The sequence below is a fragment of the Myxine glutinosa genome, chromosome 5, assembly GCF_964187855.1.
Source record: "Myxine glutinosa chromosome 5, kmMyxGlut1.1, whole genome shotgun sequence".
Classification (NCBI taxonomy): domain Eukaryota; kingdom Metazoa; phylum Chordata; class Myxini; order Myxiniformes; family Myxinidae; genus Myxine; species Myxine glutinosa.
The window spans coordinates 31,829,179-31,854,606 of NC_136265.1; the positions used below are offsets into that span (position 1 = coordinate 31,829,179).

Genomic DNA, 25,428 nt, shown 5'->3' on the forward strand with positions numbered 1-25,428 from the left:
AGTCCTATCCCAAACCCGCCGGGCCGAGGCCCGCAACCTGGACGAGCGGTTTTTGGAAGCTTGAACTTTTGGTTTAGTGCAAGGAGTTTAAATTGCCACACTGGAGGTCAGGGGAGCTTGCAACCCGATCCGAAAAAGGTCAATCAAACAAAATGAAATACAATCAATTTACTTCAAATAATGCAAAACGATACAATAATCAAATCATACAAGTGCAAGCATGACAGACTTAATTAATTAATAATGAGAGACTGAAACAATTAACACAGGCCACATACAACCGATACGAAAGGCCGACACAACATACACACACAACACTATCTAACCCAGGGAAGGGAAGGTAAGGTAAGCAAAGTAATAAAATAATATTCACAGGGAATTTAAATAAAATGGGATTTGAGGATGGGGATGGAATGGGGTTCAGGCCTGTTTGAAGAGCAGCTTCATCAACGTTCGTCAGAGCGGGCTTGGCGGGAACCAAGGTTCATCAACGTTCTGCAATCCCTTTCTCCTTTCATCAACCTCCTTCATACAACACAGCACATCCCTCAGCTCAGAAAGATCGTAGAGGTCGAGTCTCTCACACCAACAAACAAGCTCTCTGAAGCCGTTCACACCACGAGCAAGGATCGCTTTTTCACCACCCCAAAGAAGCGCCTTTTTCCACACAATACGCTCTTTACCTTTTTGTCCACCTCCTTCATACACAATGAATCCTTCAGAAAGTTCGTATCGGTCGAGTCTCTCACACCAACAAGCTCACCGAAGCCCTTCACACCACGAGCAAGGATCGCGTTTTCACCACCTTGCCAAGAGCGACTCTTCTTCTTCCTTTCTCTGTCCTTTTCCTGCCCCTTCTTGCTTGAAGGAAAAAGGGTTGAATTCTTCTCAAAGCTGTATTTGTGCAACACCACAAACAGTCAAAATCACGTGGCGTAAAGGGAGTGAATATGGGGTAAACTTTAAGAAAAAGGAAAAATAAATACGAAAAGGTCCTATTTGGGGAACCACAACCGAACTGGCACCCCTATGCAACACACCCCAAAGAACACGACTCCCAAATGACCGACATTCCCACAAACGCAACAGTATTAAATGTGACAAGGATTTCCCAGTCATATCACTCAATGGTGAATAATCACTTAAATATTAAAAGTCTCTTACCTGGATCTGGATCTTCACCGAAATTGAATCAATTATTCCTTGTCACACACCCAACCTGTCCACAAAGTTTCGTCCAAAACCATCCACAACTTTTTGAAATGATGTGCTATGTATCATTTTTGCCCTATCTCTCATGTGATGAAGAATCAATTTTAAAATTCTTCCACCTGATTCGAATCTTCACTAAAATCTAATCATTTCATCTTTGTCGGACACACAACCTCTCCACCAAATTTGGTCCGAATCTGTCCACAACGTTTTGAGATATCCTATTGACAAACAAACAGATAGACAGACAGACAGACAGACATAACCTTAATCCACCTTCGGTGGCGGAAGTAATAAATTATGATGTCAAAGTGATAATAATAATCTATGGCTGTTGGTTTATTTCTATTTTTGTCTCCTTTCGTGACAACAGCTGTTCCTCCGACAACCCCAGAACCTGTGTCTCTGGCTCAAGTTCCAGCCATTTCTCCTGCTGTTACAGGTTTGAAAATGTTTATGTTTAAAATTTGGTCGTCATTGTATTATTATTTTTAAGGTTTAAAAGACAGTTTTACAACAACAAATATTTCCACTGCTGCTGCTTGAATAATCTAAAAGCTAAGACTGAATGACTGAATTATTGTTATTTATTAGGGCTCACAGGATTGTCTCGACTCTTGAGCACTCGATTCTGAGCTGTCTAGTCGGGGTTCGAACCTCGACCCAACTATGAACTCTCACAGTAGTGTTTAGCATGATGGACGAAGCATCAAAGTTCAGCCATAAGGCCCCTTGCTCGCATCAGTTGATGAACGTCACATATCCCATGATGTCATCACGAAGAGTAGGCGAGCTATCATTGGCACCGTAAACCAATTCCATGTTCCTGCTCTAACCTACAGGGGGAGGGGTTGGGGGAGGCTGCATTATTGGACACATCAGAAGGGTAACATTTTGACAATGACTGGTGCAGATACACAAACCGGCAAAATCCCTAAAATAAGCTGATGACCTTTGGCCTATGTTGATCTTTTCGCCTAGGTTGACCTCATAAATAATTGGTGGTTGAATTCAGTGACCTGATATGCCAATCCTCTTCGAATTTCAAGTCAAATCATGAAAATTGACAATTTTAGAAATGTAGCCTATGTTGACCTTTTCATCTTTAGACCTCAAAAATAATTGGTGGTTGAACTAAGTGACCGGAGAGGCAAATCCTGTTCAAATTTCAAGTCAATCGGAAGAAAATTGAGGATTTTAGAAAGTTCACCAAAGTTGTCGACCTTTAGCCTATGTTGACCTTTTGGCCTATATTGACCTTAAAAATAAATGGTGGTTGAATTCAGTGATGTGACAAGCAAATCCTCTTCAAACCTCGTCAATTGGATGAAAATTGAGGATTTTAGAAATTCCACCTTAAGTTGTTGACCTTTGGCCTATGTTGACCTTTTGGCCTATGTTGACCTTTTTGCTTATGTTGACCACTAAAATCATGGGTGGGTGAACACAGTGATATAATATGCAAATCCTCTTCAAATCGGGCAGTCAGTCAATTGGGCAGGCAATCAGGGCAGTTGTGCGTTAACAATTTTTCATTTTTTTCCAACTCCGACAGTTCAACGGATCATTTTGAAACTAGGCATGATGATTCATGATGTCGATACCCAAAAACGAATGGATCCCCTTTTTTTGCAATTTCCATCCAGGTGAGGAGATAATTAACGTAAAATGTAATTACGTGAATGTCACGTCCACTAATAATAACTTTCAGTCAAATCACACTGAAAATCAACTTTATCACCGAATGGAGGGCGGTTGCAGTCGGGGTACATGAGGAGATGAGTATAATATGTTCCACTGGTTCAATATTTCATCAGTTCATTTTCCAAATTAATGGATATCTCACTTGTCCATTTTGGAGATTTTCCAAAGACATTACAAAGTGTGGATTGGCTCATCTCCATGGCATACGGCAGAGGGAAGTTGGAGCGGTGGAGGGGAAGGTGGAAGGGGAAAGTACTCGCACCTTTTGCTGCCTATCATTAATTAGCCAGCTGGGTTTTAATGACAACAGTTCAATAGTGGCATTGGTTCCCTCGCTGCAAAGATTGAAGTTTTTGCTATTTATTGATTTTAAGTATGATTTTGCTCTCAAGTATGAATATGGTCTGGAGACGGTGGCACTGACAGAGAGATGACAACAGAGTTGTCGATATGTGAGAACAACTGGGTGACATGGATTGCAGGAATGAAGAGAGTGGATAGAAGGAGGATGGATGAACTGAGGGAGGAGATTGGTTAAAAACAAAAAAAAATCCGGTTGAAGAGGTCTGGTAACATGTTGCGGATGGGAGAAGGAAAAATGGCAAAGTACAGGGAATTTCAAAAAGAGTTATACAACTTTAAACGTTAATGTACAAAGAAACAGAAACCTCAGGAACGTGAACCAAACATTTCTTCAAAGCTTATGACATGATATTTTCTATTACTGATTGTCATTGCAGGAAGTCACTGCTCGAGTTAGTGAGAGCCCAAGGTCTGAAATTGGCATTTACACAAAATCCTTGTAATTGACGTTCTCGATGTGTGCCCCTCGATGTGTGTTCAGACACGCATTGATCCTGACTCCAAATATCTGTCGAACTTTCCTGTAGGTCTCAGATGGTTCTGCCCCCCAGAAAATGTTGTTGTGGTTGTTGATGGCACCGTTCAAGTAGAAATGGGCTTCATCGCTGAACCACATCAGGATGATCCAGTTTGGGTACCGCTCCATCCTGGGCATAGAAAAAGCCTCTTTATATGGTATGTGCCATGTGGCAAACTCTAGAAAAGAAGGAACATTCCATAGCTTGTAGAAAATGCCAAACAATAGAACAGAAGGGACATTCAAAAAAATCTCATGTACATGCTGTACTACCCTTGTGTTCTTAGGAGGAACCAAGTAATGCTCCAGAAAAGTTTATAGAAAGGGCACCAATTTGATTCATACAGCTGCATGAAGAAGTAAATATATTTTATTTGCCATGTGTAGGGTGCCCCTTTATCACTGCAAACTCCCATCTTTCCTATAGTTTGCCACATGGCACATACCATATAAAGGGGCCTTTCCCTGTCCATGGCATTTTCCCCAAGAATTAATATAAAGTTTAGTATAAACATTGAAATATTTTTTTAAAGCTCCTCAATATCTGCAGGAAAATAAAAGTCACCATTTAATACTTAGTTTAACAAATGTCTTAGCAAGGTTGTTGATGACAGGGAAAGACATTCTTCAAAAACCGTTTTTAATAAATTATGATGTTCGAGTGATGATCACAGAGAAGATCGTCATGGGGCCCGCAAGGCTAACCCCCGCTCTAGCAGGGAAAATGGCCTGTTGTTGTTGTTGTTTGTTGTTGAGTGATTATCATAATCCTAAAATGTTGGTTTATTTTCTCTCATTTAGAGACAACAACTATTCCTCCTCCAACAACAGAACCTCCAAGTCCACCACAGAGTAAGCCAAATGCTCCTGCTGTTGAAAGTTTGAATGTTTATTTCTTCAAACAGCAAATGCTAAATTGTTAAACATATTGTCGTATGCCATTAACATTTCTTAGCAGAGACATGGCATAAAAGTTTCCTGCGGTGAAATTTAAAAAAATTATTATTAAAATTTTTAAAAAAAATAAATAATTCATTTATTAATTATTATGATTTCATAATAATAATAATAATAATAATTTTAAAATAATACATTTTTTATTTTAAAGGTTAAAATATACTTTTACAAGAACATTGTTTCTGCAATTGTTACTTTGAATCATGTAACAGGCAAGCGTTAATTATTCTTCATTATTGTTATTTATCAGTGCTGATAGGATAGCTGAGAGTTATTACCCTGCGCTTGAGAAGCGAAAGGCAGGGTTAAGCATTCGGGTACGTACGTATGTGCGTGCATGCATTTCAGTAAAGGAAAGTGTGTGCCGTGTCAGCATTTAAAAAATTCATTTTCTCGGCAACCGTTGGTCCGATTGACATGAAATTTTCACCATAGGAGGGCCTCCTCCTAATATTTTAGTGAATATTATGACGTCACAGGTGACGTGGTACGGACGCCATCTTGGAGAAACCAAAAAACTTTGCACCTCTATATCTCAAAAACCGCTGCACAGAAATAATTGAGAAAGGTCTCATTGCAAAGAACTCTCCATGCGGAATAACATATGTGAATGATGACGTCATAGGTGCCGCCGTTATGATGTCATAATTTGACAAGTAAAAAACTTTATCCGATCAGGATGAAATTTCTTGAGCATCTTCTCGGTATAAATTCATGTAGAAATAAAATTATAATGACGCCGTAGGTCATGTGGTTTGGCCGCCTTATTGTTTTGAGTGAAAAGCCTGAAAAACCACTAAAATCCAATTTTTCCCAAAACACCTGAACAGATCGAGGCCAAACTTTGCAGGCAAAATCGTATACCCACGTTGAACAAAAAAGTCAGCGATTATGACATCATGCGTCACATGGTTTTGGAGTGATGACGTTTTTAAGCATAAACTTTAAAAACCTAGCTCCTCCCTCATTTTTTATCCAATCGAGGGGAAACTTCACAGATGTGTTCACAGCATACCAGTCTACTAAAATGTCCTTTTGGAATTTGTGATAGGTGACGTGGTTTGGCAGATATGAATAATTAAATGAAAATATTAAAAAATTTATAACTCTTGAAACGCTTCATTGATCGAATGTAACAATTGTGCAATTTCAAGATGATTGGATGTACGGTCTGGAAGCTAGAAGTTGTTATTGCGTGAAGAAGAAGTCTTCTGGAGTGGGCATGGAATTAATTTATCACACTGCACATGACGAGCAGGCAAAGTATGGAGCGACCTCATGGGGTCATTTTGACCTCAAATAAAATTCTGATTTCAGATTTGTCAATCGCTGAGGTATATTAACACACGACTAAAACAGATTTGGTGAAATTCCGACGATTTTTGACGAAAATATAACATTTGTATCTGCATTTCAGTAAAGTAAAGTGTGAGCTGTCTCAGCCATATGGGGAATAGGTGTTAACAATGACATCATTGGTGCCATAATTATGACGTCATAATTTGACAGGGACAACGCTTAGTCTGATCAGTTTGAAATTTATTGCGCATGATCTTTGCAACAATTATTTAGAGAATATAAATTTATGATGTCATCGCTCACATGGTCTGGCAGTCATATTGGATCAAAAAAAGAGAAACATTCAAAAATTGAAGTGTTGGCTCACACCAAGTTGACTGCGCAGGGTAAGTATTCTGTGAATACCATCTAGTTCACTCTCGCCTTTGACCTGTCTCGTCTAGGTTGGAATATCAATGTAACTGTTTTATGTTTTATTTGTTTTATTTTTAGGAATAAATATGGAATAAATATGGAAATATGGAATAAATATGGAAAAAATATGGAACGTCTAGGAATAAATATGTTTTATTCCTCTCCCACCTCCCCCCAAGTCCTCCCGATGTCCCTGCTCTCAAATGTTGTGTTTGTGTCCTTCCCCCTCTCTTTTGTGTCCTTCCCCCTCTCTCCCCATCTTGTCTGCCGCTCCCCTTGTTTTTTGTGTTTTGTGTGTCGGTTTGTCTTTTTGTGTGATTAATGTTAGCTCTTTCACGAGCCTCGATCTTGTATACAAAACAAAAAAAAACAAACAAAAAAAACTGTAAGCTGTCATCCTGGTGTTTCCCATGCAGATTGAGACATCAATTTCTGATTTTACAAGCACTCAATGGAGGTTTTTATGAAGAGTACGCGAGTTATCACCAGCACTTTAATTAAATTACAAATGCCTCTCCAAATCACCTTCAATCAAACATCAGGCCTGGCCAGCCGCTTCATGATAGACGTGCCCAAAAGACTTTCCCAGATGATCCAACATTAATTTGGGATTGATTGGGCTATTAAAAAATAGTGAAGGTAGTAGATCATCATTCAGCACAATATTAGTAATCTTCCCCAGTAATAAACAGAAAACAACACGTTTTACTCTTTTACATTTCCATAATCAGACATTAATAACCTCATATAACGCCAGTCCTGATTTACTGTTTAGCTTATTGACAGAGTCGACGAGCTCTGAAAACCATAACGATGTGATTCAGTCAATCTGACAGTTAGTCAATCAGTCATTCAATCTGACAATTAGTCAATCAGTCATTCAATCTGACAGTTAGTCAATCAGTCATTCAATCTAACAGTTAGTCAATCAGTCATTCAATCTGGCAGTCAGTCAATCAGAAAGTCAATCAGAAAGTCAATCAGAAAGTCAATCAGACAGTCAATCAGAAAGTCAATCAGAAAGTAAATCAGACTGTCAATCAGTTGGTCAGTCAATCAGTTGGTCAGTCAATCAGTTGGTCAGTCAATCAAACAGTCAATCAGACAGTCAATCAGACAGTCAATCAGACAGGCAATCAGACAGTCAATCATACAGTCAATCAGACAGTCAATCAGACAGTCAATCAGTTGGTCAGTCATTCAGATAGTCAATCATTCAATCTGGGAGTCAGTAAATCAGAAAGTCAATCAGAAAGTCAATCAGAAAGTCAATCAGTCAGTAAGTCAATTAGACAGTCAATCAGTCGGTCAGTCAATCAGTCAGTCTGGCAGACAGTCAATCAGACAGTCAATCAAACAGTTAATCAGACTGTCAATCAGACAGTCAGTCAGTCAATCAGTCAATCAGTCAGTCAATCGCAAAGTCAAATGTTAACAATTTTTCGTTTTTTCCCAACTCCTTTCGAGACGGCTCAACGGATCATTTTGAAACTCGGCATGATGATCCATGATGTAGATACCCAAGAACTAATGGAGCCCTTTTTCTCAATTTGAAAATTTCCATCCAAATGGTGAGATAATTAACATAAAATGGAATTATGTGAATATCACATCCAATCTTATTATAATAGAGCAAATGCATATTGTTATGAATTTTGGGGTCGGGGAATGTCGAGATTTAGGTAGATCTGCAAAGGTAAGTCTCTGGATGTCGTGATAGGGAACCTCACCTGTAATAGGTTCTGTGTTTAGCCCGGTTTGTCGGATCAAGTGTGTACCTGTGATCATACAAGGATGATCGTGTGATAAATAGATCGAGGGACTAAGATAATTCCCCTGTGTGTCAGACCTGGTGATCATACCTGTGTCCCTTATGGCAACGCACTTTTGTAGACATTAGATAGGCCCTCAGTCACACATTAAGTAAATCCCCCCCTTACAATGACTGACCATAAGAACTGACCGGAAAGACAAGCAGGCAGCGGCCACGCAGTGGTACACCATGGCTTTCACACATTGACCAGGCAGGCTGGGAGCCACGCCCAGGAGAACTAGTGATTGGCCAGTGGAGGGTTTAGCAACAAACACCACACCGATTGCCAGAGTAGGGGAGGACGTGCGATTGGTCAAAGGAAGGGCTGAGAGCTTCCCCGTGATTGGAGAGTAAAGAAGGACTTGTGGTTGACCACCAACCAATGGCATGGGAGCAGGGCGCCAAGTGCTCGGCCAATGGGAGGGGACGGATGAGATCAGAAGATTCGGGAAGGTTAGAACCGCCCGCTCGCCGGCATTTCTCTTCCCTTGGGCTTCTCGTTCCTGGATCCTTCCTTCCTGGACCTCCCTTCTGCCCGTGATTTTCGTCTCCATTTGGACCTCTTCCTTTACAATCCGAATTTGCCTGCTGGACGAAATATGGTAGAGCAACGATCGTGCAAGCGGGGGCCTGCCCGGCGGCGTGCACTGATTGGCGGAGCGCGCGAACGAAGTGGACTGAGGCCTCCTTCCCGCCAAGCACGGAGCCGCGTCCGGACGCGAGTTTGGGGCCTGAACGACAGCACAGATAAGACGCACCAAATTCCACAACACGACAAGACATTTATTTTATTCATCCTCTCCCATTGTTTCGTATCTGAAGTCTGTGCGGAGATATCCCAATTTAGGATTACAGTTATTTTATTGTAGCGTTCCATTGTTCTCGGGTTCCGTAATAAATATATATTTCCTGTACATTTTACCTCCGTCTCGGTTTGAGTCAATTTCCACAGGGAGAAGACATCGTCGGGCCGGAAAGGTAAGCCGCAGCAATTCCCCCAATCCCCCGGCTCGTGTATCGATCCTTCATTGAATTGGAAACGCCTCGTTAAGCTCGATTTATGCATCCGTGGCGTACTCGGTGTTAAATAAGCAAACCACACGACAACTGGTGTCAGGAGTGGGATTTGGGCCCGATGGACAATATTTTTGGTCCGCGGCGGTACATCGACACGGTCGGGCGTACATCACGCCCGGCATTCGGACGCAAAAAAATATTTTAGTGGGAGGCGCTGTAAATTTTTTATAGTCGATTGAAGTGCACGACGGGCGGCATCGTAGGGAGACTACATGTTTTTTTTTTTTTTGTTTTTTTTTTTGTTTTTTTTTTTGTTTTTTTTTTTGTTTGTTTTTTTGTATACAAGATCGAGGCTCGTGAAAGAGCGAACATTAATCACACAGAAAGACAAACAGACACATAAAACAAATAACATCGGGAGCGGTAGACAAGATGGGGAGAGAGGGGGAAGGACACAAACACAACATTTGAGAGCAGGGACCGAGAGACATGGAGACATCGAGAGATCTGTGGGATTTTGGAGGTGTTTGGAGGTGTTTGGAGGTGAATGGGGAGTGCCTGCAGGTGAATGGGGAATGTGAAAATTTTAATGGGGAATATTGGATACATGAAGGCCTGGGAAGTTATTGGGGCCAGGTGGATGTCACAACACAGCAACCAGGGGATGGATTGGGATCCTTGCTGCACAAGTGCAGTTGTGCAGAGCAAGAGGTATTGGGGGTCCGTGTGGCGGAAACGGAACGGGTGTGTAATGATGAAGGCCTGTGGGGGCCAGAACTGATTGGGAATGTGAATGATGAGCATGATTTGATCCAGCGGTTGGGGACTTGGGACAGTCCCATGGAGGACAAGGCTGACCAGGCCCAATGGAGTTTGGGGGTTGAGGTGAGTCGGTCCGAGGAAGAGGTTGAAGTGACTGAGGGGATCCTCACCATGCATACCGATTGGGTAACGGAGGCTCCAAAATTACATACCCAGCAGGGGGAGTGTGTTGGCTCTGAGCTGCATTTGGACCTTGCACGGAGCCACGTCCCACCAAGCACGGAGCCGCGTCCGGGCATGAGTTTGGGGCCTGGACGACAGCAGACAGATAAGACACACCACATTCCACAACACGGCGAGACATAAATTTTATTCATCCTCTCCCATTGTTTCATATCTGAAGTCTGTGCGGCGACGTCCCAATTTAGGATTAGTTATTTTATTGTCACGTTCCATTGTTCTCGGGTTCCGTAATAAATATTTATTTCTTGTACATTTTACCTCCGTCTCGATTTGAGTTAATTTCCACAGGGAGAATACATTGTCGGGGCCGGAAAGGTAAGCCGCGGCATTTCCCCCAATCCCCCGGCTCGTGTATCGATCCGCCATTGAATTGGAAACACCTCGTTAAGCTCGATTATCCATCTGTGGCATACTCGGTGTTAACTGAGCAAACCACACGACAATATCCTTTTGTATGTTTGTATATGTATGTATATTTGTGACCAAAACGTCTTCTTCTTCAAATATATACATGAACCCGAAAAACACGTTCCGTGAAGCTGTGAGATGGTGAGGCGTTGAAGCAGTGTGACTATATATCTATTAATTACATACTGTTTAAACATCAGTTGCATCCTGTCTATTAATTTTGTATGTCTATTAATTATGTATGTCTATTAATTACCTACTGTTGGAATATACCGTACAACCGTTTAGACTGCCGAGTTCTCTTAGACCATTGAAGACCCTTTAAGTCCCCAAAAACTCTTAAGACTGCCAAGACCCTGAAGACACAAAAGACCCTTAAAGACCCAGAGGACTAAAAATAACTCAAAGACCTCCCAAATACTCCAAAGACCCAAATACCCCAAAGAGAAAAACGACCCCAAAGTCCCAAAAGACCCCAAACACCCAAAATACATAAAAGACTCAGAAGACCCCAAAAGATACCAAAGACCCAAAAGTCCCAGTAATATAACAATAATAAACAAAATAAACAGTAAAAATGAACAAAACCACCTTCCCTACACCAAGGGGTTTACATGACAAACATAATATGTGGACGACCCTCATTGTCATGGCTCTGACATGACTGCGTCATCAAACTCAGCTGCCTTCTTTTGAATGATGAAATCAATATAAAGTTTAGTGGAAACATTTAAATATTTTATAAAAGACCTCAACATATGTGAAAAAGAAAAGTCACCATTTAATACTGTTACGGACGCGGTTAAAGATGTTATTTTACCGAGCGGTTGGTATAACCGCGACCGAACTGTTATTCCCCGACTAGAACCCGATTCCACCCAAACGTTGGCCGTATCGCACCGCGGCTGCTCAATATGGAAAACTCGAAAGCGACCGAACGAGGATGAAGAAGAAGAAGAAGTACGGAGGAATAACAGGATTTATTAAGTATTTTCACAAGCCAGAGCAACGAGAGCAATCGGTTATATTCAGCGAATGGAAGGAGCAGATACACAGTGAATCATTAGCTTATCTATTCAAGCTTAATTAATAAACCCCAGGACAACATTAAAGACAGACGGACGATCACACTTACACGGGGAAATGCAGGCAGGAAGGAATGGCTTGGAGATGGGTGGCTTTTAGAGGCAAGGAAGGTTCAGCGGGTGCTGGGCACGGTCGGGCCAGAAGGCCCCGCCGTCAAGAAGCCTGAGCTTTGGTCCCAAACTGCGCGGGCGAAGTTCCTTTCTCCGTACTGCTGCCTTGTGCGCTCCTTGCGTTGCCCCGGTCCGTTTCTCCTGCAGCGCGGCACGTCTCACGGCGGCTCGGTCTCACCTGCCCGTCTCCAGCGCATCTCCTGGACCCAGAACGCATCCCTCCTCTCAGCTCATCTCTCATTGGAGCATCCCGCATGGGGACCCTTTAAGGGTAAGCCACATAGGCCCCCTCCTTCACCCTTTTCGAACCTTCCCCAAGCGTTCTCTCTCCGCCCTCTCAAGCCAAACCCCTCGTTCTGGGTTGGATGAGCGGGGCCGACTTACTCCTCCCCTCTATGACGAGGTGGAGACCCGCCTTTCTTCTTCGGCGTTACCTCGTGCGTAATGGAGTCAGCTGCTGCAAAGTGGACAGCAGATGAAAATGCAGCAAAGTGCAAACCTGGCACTTGGAAGCTGCCATGGGGCGTCGGGGTGCCTACTCTTATTTAATTCGGTGCAATGAAGAGTCAAACTAGTGGGAAACACATCCTTAGCCTACACAGAGAATAAGGGACTAACTATTTAAAAGGATATATCGTGTCCTGTGTGTAGGTTTATGGAATTAACTAAGAGGGCGAGCTGCGACCATTCTTTACATTACGAGGGTGTTACACACAACAAAACCATACTTTTCACATTCGTTACACTTTCTCAAGATTGTTACACTTCTCAAATCCGTTACACTTCTCAAATCCGTTACACTGCACCCTCCTTCCTTCAGGCCCGTCCTCGGGCCTACAAAACTTTAACTTAGTGTGACACGTAGGTGTAATTCCCTCTACAATTAACCTGACCCTGAGTGTGACAATCTTAAAACACAAATAAATATGTCACCCTGCTGCATTGCACCCTGCCTAACAGATGTGCGCCCACAGGATAACCGAATTACGGAATTTTTTCAAGCTATACATTAATGGTGGGGAGCATTATTTACAGTGATGTTCTTTCTTATTTACAACGCAACCCAGGACCTGTGTTTTTTTTTCTTTTTAGGGAAACAAAGAGAATGAAATTCCTGTTGGGAGGGAGGAGACAGCACGCATTGCATCGATGCACCAGTACCAATAACACCAAAGCACCCAAAAGCACCCAAAAGCACCAACCAGTGCACAGTCATTACTGTTTGAAATAAACACACAAAAAAAAACAACTGGTGGTGGTCTTCTTCTTCTCTGCTGGGCCGATGTTCTTCCCGATGTCTTCTTGTTTCATGCGGCCTACTTGGAAATATAGAAAGCACAAACCGTGTCCATTTTTATTTAGGGCCACAGGGGCCAACTAAGGGTGGTCCACCTGTTTGGCATAGGTGCCACCTTACCGAGGTCCGCAAGCAAGATTCCCTGGCCACTATTGCCAGTCTCCAACAGAGGTGCCCTGCCCCAGAACCTGGGGTCCATCAAGTGGTACTCGGCCGCAGAACAGCGGTCCATAAAGTGGTACATCAATGCAATGCATGCTGGTTGAGAGGGTCCTGGCACACAAGACGACCTCCGCACGCTCCCCTCAACACCCAGTGGCGCACAGTCCTCAGGTGGGAGACAAAAGGGGGAAGACAAATGAGCGAGGGGTAAGGTCACAAGGGTACACATCAATAAGGCAATGCAAGGCGAAATGCGTACGGAGGGCGAAGTGAGAAAGCTCGTCCCTACCGTACGTCACCCCCCTGTCACCTACACTACCCTTGCCCTTACCCCATATGTACAAAATTTACACCTTTACAAATTCGTCACTACTGTAACGTCTTCCCCTTATTTCCCTTATACCAAATTCGTCACCACAATCCCTCTAGCCAAAATTTGCCATCACCAAATTCATCATCAATCCTCATAAGGAGGAAGAGATGGAACACAAAGCACAATGTCACACCCACGTCATGATGCGTCTCACAATCCAAAACATTTGCATCAAAAATAATTAAACATGGCATGGTGTGGAGTACCTGTCACCTCAGGTGAGTGGAGGCAGATGGTGCGAGGAGATCCTTCATCCTATCTATCCTCTAAATGACTTTAACACACTTTACACTACCTGGGGTCTTTCCCTGCCAATCCATTGGCCAACTTACACTATGGGTTCTAAAAACCAATTCCCATTGACCAAACTGTGGTGCTTCTCAATTTGGGGTCTCACTCCCCCGATTCATCTCCCGGTGCCCTTGCACAATTTCTGGGCTGTGACGTGTAGCTCTCCCAGCAGGTCTACCCACCTGCACACCTCCACCACTGCAGTTGCCACCCGAGCTTACCTAGCTCCTTAACCTAACCTATCTACTGGGGAAGGCCCCTCCTGGCTCTGTCACCCCTTGGTGCCCTCTGGCACTGGGCTACCCGGGTCCGTCCTCCGGATCCTCGGGCCCCATCCACAACTACCGGCTCCCAGAGCGCACCTGCGGCCTCACCTGGCCGACATCCTCACAGTGGTGGAGTGCCCAAACCAACTACACACACTAACAGGCTACACGCCCAGCCATTTCCACAACACTAATGCACCCATCCAAATACCATTCTTCCACCCACACCACAGATGCCAATATCCAACCACAATTTACCTGTACCCTCTACCTAACACTTACACTACCCGCCCCGGGTATTCGTGATGGGGGTCCACTCTTCCCCCATTCACACCTTCGCACCATCCACTCCACTCCACAATTTCCACCATACTCACTCCTTGGCGCGCACTTTTTCCTCACACACCCCATGGTCGGACATTCTCGCACACCTCGTTTTTCGCACACCGGGTTCGGGGATCTGAGCCCGATTCCCTTTCGCTCGCACCGGGGCAGATGGGAGCCCATCGCCCATTGGGAGGCCGCGACAAGCGCGAGCCGTCCCCCGACCTTTCTCCGCACTCTGGGTTCGGGGATCTGACTCCTGACATCTCCCCACTCCTGACACCCACTCCTGATCCCACTCCTGACACCAATTGTTACGGACGCGGTTAAGATGTTATTTTGACCGAGCGGTTGGTATGACCGCGACCGAACAGTTATTCCCCGACTAGAACCCGATTCCACCCAAACGTTGGCCGTATCGCACCGCGGCTGCCCAATATGGAAACCTCTAAAGCGACCGAACGAGAATGAAGAAGAAGAAGAAGTACGGAGGAATAACAGGATTTATTAAGTATTTTCACAAGCCAGAGCAACGAGAGCAATCGGTTATATTCAGCGAATGGAAGGAGCAGATACACAGTGAATCATTAGCTTATCTATTCAAGCTTAATTAATAAACCCCAGGACAACATTAAAGACAGACGGACGATCACACTTACATGGGGAAATGCAGGCAGGAAGGAATGGCTTGGAGATGGGTGGCTTTTAGAGGCAAGGAAGGTTCAGCGGGTGCTGGGCACGGTCGGGCCAGAAGGCCCCGCCGTCAAGAAGCCTGAGCTTTGGTCCCAAACTGCGCGGGCGAAGTTCCTTTCTCCGTACTGCTGCCTTGTGCGCTCCTTGCGTTGCCCCGGTCCGATTCTCCTGCAGCGCGGCACGTCTCACGGCGGCTCGGTCACACCTGCTCGTCTCCAGCGCATCTCCTGGACCCAGAACGCATCCCTCCTCTCAGCTCATCTCTCAGTGGAGCATCCCGCATGGGGTTATATAGGCCCCCTCCTTCACCCTTTTCGAACCTTCCCCAAACGTTCTCTCTCCGCCCTCTCAAGCCAAACCCCTCGTTCTCGGTTGGATGAGCGGGGCCGACTTACTCCTCCCCTCTATGACGAGGTGGAGACCCGCCTTTCTTCTTCGGCGTTACCTCGTGCGTAATGGAGTCAGCTGCTGCAAAGTGGACAGCAGATGAAAATGCAGCAAAGTGCAAACCTGGCACTTGGAAGCTGCCATGGGGCGTCGGGGGGCCTACTCTTATTTAATTCGGTGCAATGAAGAGTCAAACTAGTGGGAAACACATCCTTAGCCTACACAGAGAATAAGGGACTAACTATTTAAAAGGATATATCGTGTCCTGTGTGTAGGTTTATGGAATTAACTAAGAGGGCGAGCTGCGACCATTCTTTACATTACGAGGGTGTTACACACAACAAAACCATACTTTTCACATTCGTTACACTTTCTCAAGATTGTTACACTTCTCAAATCCGTTACATTTCTCAAATCCGTTACACTGCACCCTCCTTCCTTCAGGCCCATCCTCGGGCATACAAAACTTTAACTTAGTGTGACACGTAGGTGTAATTCCCTCTACAATTAACCTGACCCTGAGTGTGACAATCTTAAAACACAAATAAATATGTCCCCCTGCTGCATTGCACCCTGCCTAACAGATTTGCGCCCAAAGGATAACAGAATTACGGAATTGTTTTCAAGCTATACATTTATGGTGGGGAGCATTATTTACAGTGATGTTCTTTCTTATTTACAACGCACCCAGGACCTGTGTTCTTTTTTTTTTTCTTCTTAGGGAAACAAAAAGAAGGAAATTCCTGTTGGGAGGGAGGAGACAGCACGCATTGCATCGATGCACCAGTACCAATAACACCAAAGCACCCAAAAGCACCCAAGAGCACCAACCAGTGCACAGTCATTACTGTTTGTAATAAACACACAAAAAAAAAAAACTGGTGGTGGTCTTCTTCTTCTCTGCTGGGCCGACGTTCTTCCCGATGTCTTCTTGTTTCATGCGGCCTACTTGGGAAATATAGAAAGCACAAACCGTGTCCATTTTTATTTAGGGCCACAGGGCCAACTAAGGGTGGTCCACCTGTTTGGCATAGGTGCCACCTTACCGAGGTCCGCAAGCAAGATTCCATGGCCACTATTGCCGGTCTCCAACAGAGGTGCCCTGTCCCAGAACCTGGGGTCCATCAAGTGGTACTCGGCCGCAGAACAGCGGTCCATAAAGTGGTACATCAATGCAATGCATGCTGGTTGAGAGGGTCCTGGCACACAAGACGACCTCCGCATGCTCCCCTCAACACCCAGTGGCGCACAGTCCTCAGGTGGTAGACAAAAGAGACAAATGAGCGAGGGGTAAGGTCACAAGGGTACACATCAATAAGGCAATGCAAGGCGAAATGCGTACGGAGGGCGAAGTGAGAAAGCTCGTCCCTACCGTACGTCACCCCCCTGTCACCTACACTACCCTTGCCCTTACCCCATATGTACAAAATCTACACATTACCAATTCGTCACTACCATCACGTCTTCCCCATATTTCCCTTCTACACCAAATTCGTCTCCACAATCCCTCTACTTCAAAATTTGCCATCATCAATTCATCATCAATCCTCATAAGGAGGGAGAGATGGAACACAAAGCACAATGTCACACCCACGTCATGATGCGTCTCACAATCCAAAACATTTGCATCAATAAAAATAATAAAACATGGCATGGTGTGGAGGTACCTGTCACCTCAGGTGAGTGCATGCAGATGGTGCGAGGAGATCCTTCATCCTAACTACTTTCTAAATGACATTAACACACTTTACACTACCCGGGGTCTTTCCCTGCCAATCCATTGGCCAACTTACACTATGGGTTCTAAAAACCAATTCCCATTGACCAAACTGTGGTGCTTCTCAATTTGGGGTCTCACTCCCCCGATTCATCTCCCGGTGCCCTTGCACAATTTCTGGGCTGTGACGTGTAGCTCTCCCAGCAGATCTACCCACCTGCACACCTCCACCACTGTAGTTGCCACCCGAGCTTACCTAGCTCCTCACCCTAACCTATCTAACTGGGGAAGGCCCCTCCTGGCTCTGTCACCCCACGGTGCCCTCTGGCACTGGGCTACCCGGGTCCGTCCTCCGGATCCTCAGGCCCCATCCACAACAACTCTACCGGCTCCCAGAGCCCACCTGCGGCCTCACCTGGCCGACATCCTCACAGTGGTGGAGTGCCCAAACCAACTACACACACTAACAGTCTACACGCCCAGCCATTTCCACAACACTAATGCACCCATCCAAACATCATTCTTCCACCCGCACCACAGATGCCAATATCCAACCACAATTTACCTATACCCTCTACCTAACACTTACACTACCCGCCCCGGGTATTCGTGATGGGGTCCACTCTTCCCCCATTCACACCTTCGCACCATCCACTCCACTCCACAATTTCCACCATACTCACTCCACGACCATCCATACCAATACTCCATTTATTCCACACTCCATGTATTCCATACACCTGTTGGTGCACACCTGTGCACTCACACCTGGTGCCACCTGCACCCTCCTTCCTTCCTGGACCATTTGGTCAACACCGCACGCAATCACCACTACTCCCTCATACACTGCTCCACACACCTGTTCAGTTGCACACCTGTGCAATCACACCTGTTCAATCACACCTGTTCAATCACACCTGTTCCTTACAATACACTTCTCACTACACCTCCAACACTCACACGGCATCATCTAACTACCTGTTGCCCTGCTAACTTAGTGCTCCCCGTCTTCCCTTTAAACTAAGCACATACCACGTCATTATAATCCACACTAATCTACCTGCGTCCCCACTACAGGTATCAGTCACTAACTAAACCTTAACGTTACCTAATGTCATCTTCGCTAGATCCCTACACATTATATCCTAACCCACCCGGGCTAGTTTTCACTGCCATACACCCCATAAACTATTGCTCCTTTGCCCCCGTCTGTGAGGGATGGTGGATTGGCCATCCCACCACATGGGGCATCTCTTACTGTAAATTTTGCTCGTCCAAATCCAACAAATCAAAAATTTTCTATTCATTACTGCCAATCCTCTGCCAATCATTAAATTTTGCCCTTTTCTAATTTCGGGTCCAGACCACTAACCTCATCACCCGTCTACTTACTAGATCCTCTCGGTGCGCCAATTCACGTCTACAGCCCGGCTTCGTAAAGCCGAGCAATGAATGCGGGTTGTTTGGTGCCGGCGGCTGGATGCGTCCGACATTCGGTGCAGGGAAGGAGGTTTACCCGGGCCGAGATCCCACGCACCACCTCGGTGTGGAGCCATCCAATGGCCCGATCTCGACCTGCCGGAAAGCCTCAACAAAAAGTGGTCGCCATGACGACCCTTCCTATCGGGCTGCCCGTTCCGCCTAGCGGAGCACGGACGCGGCCGTTCCAAGCGCGGCCCAGCGTGGATCACGTACGGCGGTCCTTTTGAACCCACCGTGGTTCGGATCCCTGCTGGTCCTCGCGGCACGCGAAGCTGCCCGACGCGCACCGAGGGCCCGATTCGGCTATAAGTCGCTCTAACCGCTAACCCGGTTACCGTCGATGCCTCACCTGCATGCTTACACGCATACGCTACCCCTTTCTTGCTCATACATCCAGCTATTCCCATGCTCCTCGTCATTGCACCTTCTCTTCCACCCCCAGGTACACTCATTCCACTCACAGATTTGGTCACACACCTGACCACCGAACACCTTTGCACACACTCGTCACTCGCACACCTCACCAACACACCTCTTCGCGCCCCCTTCTCGGTCACCTCCTCTGTGACTATCACAGGTGTGCTCTCACTCGCACACCCAACCACGTGCCTCACGACCAACTCAAGTGTGCATTCCCACACACGCTCTACCATTCCAGGTGTACATCCTCGCTCACCTGTCACAACCAACTCACGCTCCGTGTCACTCTCACTACTTTCACCACCACTCTTGACAGCGCACTCACCCTCACTCTCGACAGCGCACTCTTTCCTCATGCACCCGTCCGTTACACACCTTTCTTGCGCACACTCTCCCGTTACATCCTCTGTAACACTCACCACAGGCGTGCATTCTCCCTCACTCTTGAGAGCGCACTCTTTCCCCATGCACACGTCCGTTACACACCTTTCTCGCGCATCCTCTTGCGCACACTCTTTCGTTACTTCCTCCGTAACACTCCTCACTACGCGCTTCCATGTGCTCCCTCGCACACGCGCTACGACCGACTCACTCTCGACAGTACACTCACTCCTCGGCGCGGACTTTTTCCTCACACACCCCATGGTCGGACATTCTTGCACACCTCTTTTTTCGCACACCAGACCTGTCGCACACTTCACCAACGGCCTTTCACGAACACCCGGATCCAAACCAATCCCCAAGCCGACTGAAGCTTTCCTCACATCATATACATTGCCGAAGATTTCGCCACTCACCTTGGCACCTCGTCTCCGCACCTCCTTTGCCACCTGCAAACTCTTTATTTGGTTCGTGAGCAGTACATCATGAGTGGAGCACTGACCTTGTACATATTCCATCACCTCCTCCTGTATTTCTCTCTTAGTTTCTGTCCGTCTCTTCTTAATTTCACTGACCTCTTCTTCCACTTCCTCTAATTTTTGCTTCACCTCTTTTATTTCCCGGTGCGTCTCCTCAAGTTCGTCCTCTAAGGCTACCTTGACCGTTTCTATGTGTGTCCTCACCTGCCGGTCCTTCGTCTCCATTACCTCCGTCACCTCGTCCAACCTCATTGTCAGTCCCTCACGTACCATCTGACATTGCTTCTGTGTCGCTATTAAGTCATTTTTAATTTCTTTTTGTGTCGCCTTTAACCCTCCTAGTACCGCAGTGTTCTTTTGTACCTGCTCCACTAGTTCTTTTTGTCCCTCCGTCAGCTGTTCCACCTCCTCCGTCAGGTCCTCTATGCCCCCTTGTAACCTAGCCGTTCCATTTCTCACCTCTTTCTCTATACGCTTTTCACCTCGCTTTACCTCCTCGCGTACCCCCGAGACCTCCTCACTTACACCTCGTCGTATCTCCTCTTTCATCTCCTCCATCTGGTTCCCCATCTGTTCGATTTCCCGGGCGGATTGCTCCCCTATTTCCCGCAATTTGTCTTCCATCCTATTTTCTAACCCCATTAACCCATTTTTCACCCCTTCTAACTGATTCTCCTGGGCAGCCATTCTATTTTCCACCCCCGTTAACCCATTCTTTACCTCTTTTATCCCGTTGTCTAACCCCTCAAATTTGTCGTCTAACTTCCCAAATTTCTTGTCTCATCCCTTAAAATTATTGTCTAGCCCCTCAAATTTAGCTTCTAGCCGTTCCCCCATTTCTCCCATTTTGCCCCCCATTTCTCCCATTTTGCCCCCCATTTCGCCCCCCAATCGCTCACTATCAGCCCTCGCTTCGTCCCTCATTGCCCCCATACTGTTTTTCAAATCTCCAATTTGGTCTCCCATTTGTTCCTCCAATCGCTCACCCTGAGCATCCATCCGGTTCCCCAATTTGGCTTCCAATTGCTCACTATTCTTGTCCATAAGGGCTTTCATTTGGATCATAAAAAGATTCCAATCCACCAGTGGCGCTGCTACGGTCGCGGGCGCGGCAAAATTTGGTGCCGCTACACCCACGTGCGCGAGGACGCCATTTTGTGCGTCTGATACTCCCTCAACCACATTGCCAATGTTCTCCTTTACTTCGTCCCTCTGATCCTGGGTTACTCCTAACCCCTCCTCTAGCTCACCCACCAGCATCCGATCGCCTTGACCAGCCATGGCGCGATTTCAAAATTCGGGTTTTTGCTTTTCAACACAAATTTCCAGCAGCTTGTAATTTGGAGCGCGTTAAGCACGCTTTGGGCCTCGTATCTCACTCCCCGACACCAATTGTTACGGACGCGGTTAAAGATGTTATTTTACCGAGCGGTTGGTATAACCGCGACCGAACTGTTATTCCCCGACTAGAACCCGATTCCACCCAAACGTTGGCCGTATCGCACCGCGGCTGCTCAATATGGAAAACTCGAAAGCGACCGAACGAGAATGAAGAAGAAGAAGAAGTACGGAGGAATAACAGGATTTATTAAGTATTTTCACAAGCCAGAGCAACGAGAGCAATCGGTTATATTCAGCGAATGGAAGGAGCAGATACACAGTGAATCATTAGCTTATCTATTCAAGCTTAATTAATAAACCCCAGGACAACATTAAAGACAGACGGACGATCACACTTACATGGGGAAATGCAGGCAGGAAGGAATGGCTTGGAGATGGGTGGCTTTTAGAGGCAAGGAAGGTTCAGCGGGTGCTGGGCACGGTCGGGCCAGAAGGCCCCGCCGTCAAGAAGCCTGAGCTTTGGTCCCAAACTGCGCGGGCGAAGTTCCTTTCTCCGTACTGCTGCCTTGTGCGCTCCTTGCGTTGCCCCGGTCCGTTTCTCCTGCAGCACGGCACGTCTCACGGCGGCTCGGTCACACCTGCCCGTCTCCAGCGCATCTCCTGGACCCAGAACGCATCCCTCCTCTCAGCTCATCTCTCATTGGAGCATCCCGCATGGGGTTATATCGGCCCCCTCCTTCACCCTTTTCGAACCTTCCCCAAACGTTCTCTCTCCGCCCTCTCAAGCCAAACCCTCGTTCTGGGTTGGATGAGCGGGGCCGACTTACTCCTCCCCTCTATGACGAGGTGGAGACCCGCCTTTCTTCTTTGGCGTTACCTCGTGCGTAATGGAGTCAGCTGCTGCAAAGTGGACAGCAGATGAAAATGCAGCAAAGTGCAAACCTGGCACTTGGAAGCTGCCATGGGGCGTCGGGGGGCCTACTCTTATTTAATTCGGTGCAATGAAGAGTCAAACTAGTGGGAAACACATCCTTAGCCTACACAGAGAATAAGGGACTAACTATTTAAAAGGATATATCGTGTCCTGTGTGTAGGTTTATGGAATTAACTAAGAGGGCGAGCTGCGACCATTCTTTACATTACGAGGGTGTTACACACAACAAAACCATACTTTTCACATTCGTTACACTTTCTCAAGATTGTTACACTTCTCAAATCCGTTACACTTCTCAAATCCGTTACAATACTTTGAAATCCAATATGGGGATTAAATGAGGTATTATGTAACTTAACGTTAATGAAACATTTCGTCACCTTCATTTTCAAAGGTGGCAAAGAGGATATGGGTAACATTTTGACAGTGAATGTTGGAGAAACACCAAAACACAAACAGGCAGGTGGATGAATGAACAGGAAAGGGAGAGAAGAAAGAATAAAATGTAACTACAACCTCAAGCTATAATTCCATGTTATATTAAAGTATTGTTACGGGCATCGGGGATGAGGACCGGAGTCCCAAACGTCACTCCCGACGAAGTGTGTTATCGGGTGACTCACGTCAGTGACCCTAAGTCCTATCCCAAACCCGCCGGGCCGAGGCCCGCAACCTGGACGAGCGGTTTTTGGAAGCTTGAACTTTTGGTTTAGTGCAAGGAGTTTAAATTGCCACACTGGAGGTCAGGGGAGCTTGCAACCCATTCCGAAAAAGGTCAATCAAACAAAATGAAATACAATCAATTTACTTCAAATAATGCAAAACGATACAATAATCAAATCATACAGGTGCAAGCATGACAGACTTAATTAATTAATAATGAGAGACTGAAACAATTAACACAGGCCACATACAACCGATACGAAAGGCCGACACAACATACACACACAACACTATCTAACCCAGGGAAGGGAAGGTAAGCAAAGTAAGAAAATAATATTCACAGGGAATTTAAATAAAATGGGATTCGAGGATGGGGATGGAATGGGGTTCAGGCCCGTTTGAACCGATAACCGATACGAAAGGCCGACACAACATACACACACAACACTATCTAACCCAGGGAAGGGAAGGTAAGCAAAGTAAGAAAATAATATTCACAGGAAATTTAAATAAAATGGGATTCGAGGATGGGGATGGAATGGGGTTCAGGCCCGTTTGAAGAGCAGCTTCATCAACGTTCATCAGAGCGGGCTTGGCGGGTACCAAGGTTCATCAACGTTCTGCAATCCCTTTCTCCTTTCATCAACCTCCTTCATACAACACAGCAAATCCCTCAGCTCAGAAAGATCGTAGAGGTCGAGTCTCTCACACCAACAAACAAGCTCTCTGAAGCCGTTCACACCACGAGCAAGGATCGCTTTTTCACCACCCCAAAGAAGCGCCTTTTTCCACACAATACGCTCTTTACCTTTTTGTCCACCTCCCTCATACACAATGAATCCTTCAGAAAGTTCGTATAGGTCGAGTCTCTCACACCAACAAGCTCACAGAAGCCCTTCGCACCACGAGCAAGGATCGCGTTTTCACCACCTTGCCAAGAGCCACTCTCTCTCTTCCTTTCTCTGTCCTTTTCCTGCCCTTTCTTGCTTGAAGGAAAAAGGGTTGAGTCCTTCTCAAAGCTGTTTTTGTGCAACACCACAAACAGTCAAAATCACGTGGTGTAAAGGGAGTGGATATGGGGTAAACTTTAAGAAAAAGGAAAAATAAATACGAAAAGGTCCTATTTGGGGAACCACAACCGAACTGGCACCCCTATTCAACACACCCCAAAGAACACGACTCCCAAATGACCGACATTCCCACAAACGCAACAGTATTAAATGTGACAACAAGGATTTCCCTGTCATATCACTCAGTGGTGAAGAATCACTTAAATATTAAAAGTCTCTTACCTGGATCTGGATCTTCACCGAAATTGAATCAATTATTCCTTGTCACACACCCAACCTGTCCACAAAGTTTCGTCCAAAACCATCCACAACTTTTTGAAATGGTGTGCTATGTATCATTTTTGCCCTATCTCTCATGTGATGAAGAATCAATTTTAAAATTCTCCAACCTGATTCGAATCTTCACTAAAATCTTATCATTTCATCTTTGTCGGACACACAACCTCTCCACCAAATTTTGTCCGAATCTGTCCACAACGTTTTGAGATATCCTATTGACAAACAAACAGATAGACAGACAGACAGACAGACATAACCTTAATCCACCTTCGGTGGCGGAAGTAATAAATTATGATGTCAGAGTGATAATAATAATCTTTGGCTGTTGGTTTATTTCTATTTTTGTCTCCTTTCGTGACAACAGCTGTTCCTCCGACAACCCCAGAACCTGTGTCTCTGGCTCAAGTTCCAGCCATTTCTCCTGCTGTTACAGGTTTGAAAATGTTTATGTTTAAAATTTGGTCGTCATTGTATTATTATTTTTAAGGATTAAAAGACAGTTTTACAACAACAAATATTTCTACTTCTGCTGCTTGAATCATCTAAAAGCTAAGACTGAATGACTGAATTATTGTTATTTATTAGGGCTCACAGGATTGTCTCGACTCTTGAGCACTCGATTCTGAGCTGTCTGGTCGGGGTTCGAATCTCGACCCAACGATGAACTCTCACACTAGTGTTTAGCATGATGGACGAAGCATCAAAGTTCAGCCATAAGGCCCCTTGCTCGCATCAGTTGATGAACGTCACATATCCCATGATGTCATCACGAAGAGTAGGCGAGCTATCATTGGCACCGTAAACCAATTCCATGTTCCTGCTCTAACCTACAGGGGGAGGCTGCATTATTGGACACATCAGAAGGGTAACATTTTGACAATGACTGGTGCAGATACACAAACCGGCAAAATCCCTAAAATAAGCGATGACCTTTGGCATATGTTGATCTTTTCGCCTAGGTTGA

The 25,428-nt window shown here is 45.6% G+C and overlaps 1 protein-coding gene across 3 annotated transcripts in view; it reads left to right on the plus strand.

Moving 5' to 3' along the window:
* Positions 1-25,428, plus strand: part of LOC137427739 (matrilin-1-like) — a 148,107-nt gene that overhangs the window by 74,921 nt on the left and 47,758 nt on the right. For all 3 annotated transcript variants that reach the window (XM_068117440.2, XM_078777830.1, XM_078777831.1), the window contains exons 9-11: positions 1,586-1,654; positions 4,598-4,648; positions 24,829-24,897. In XM_068117440.2, coding sequence (XP_067973541.2) covers positions 1,586-1,654; positions 4,598-4,648; positions 24,829-24,897 — 189 coding nt within the window. The remainder of the gene's footprint in view (positions 1-1,585; positions 1,655-4,597; positions 4,649-24,828; positions 24,898-25,428) is intronic.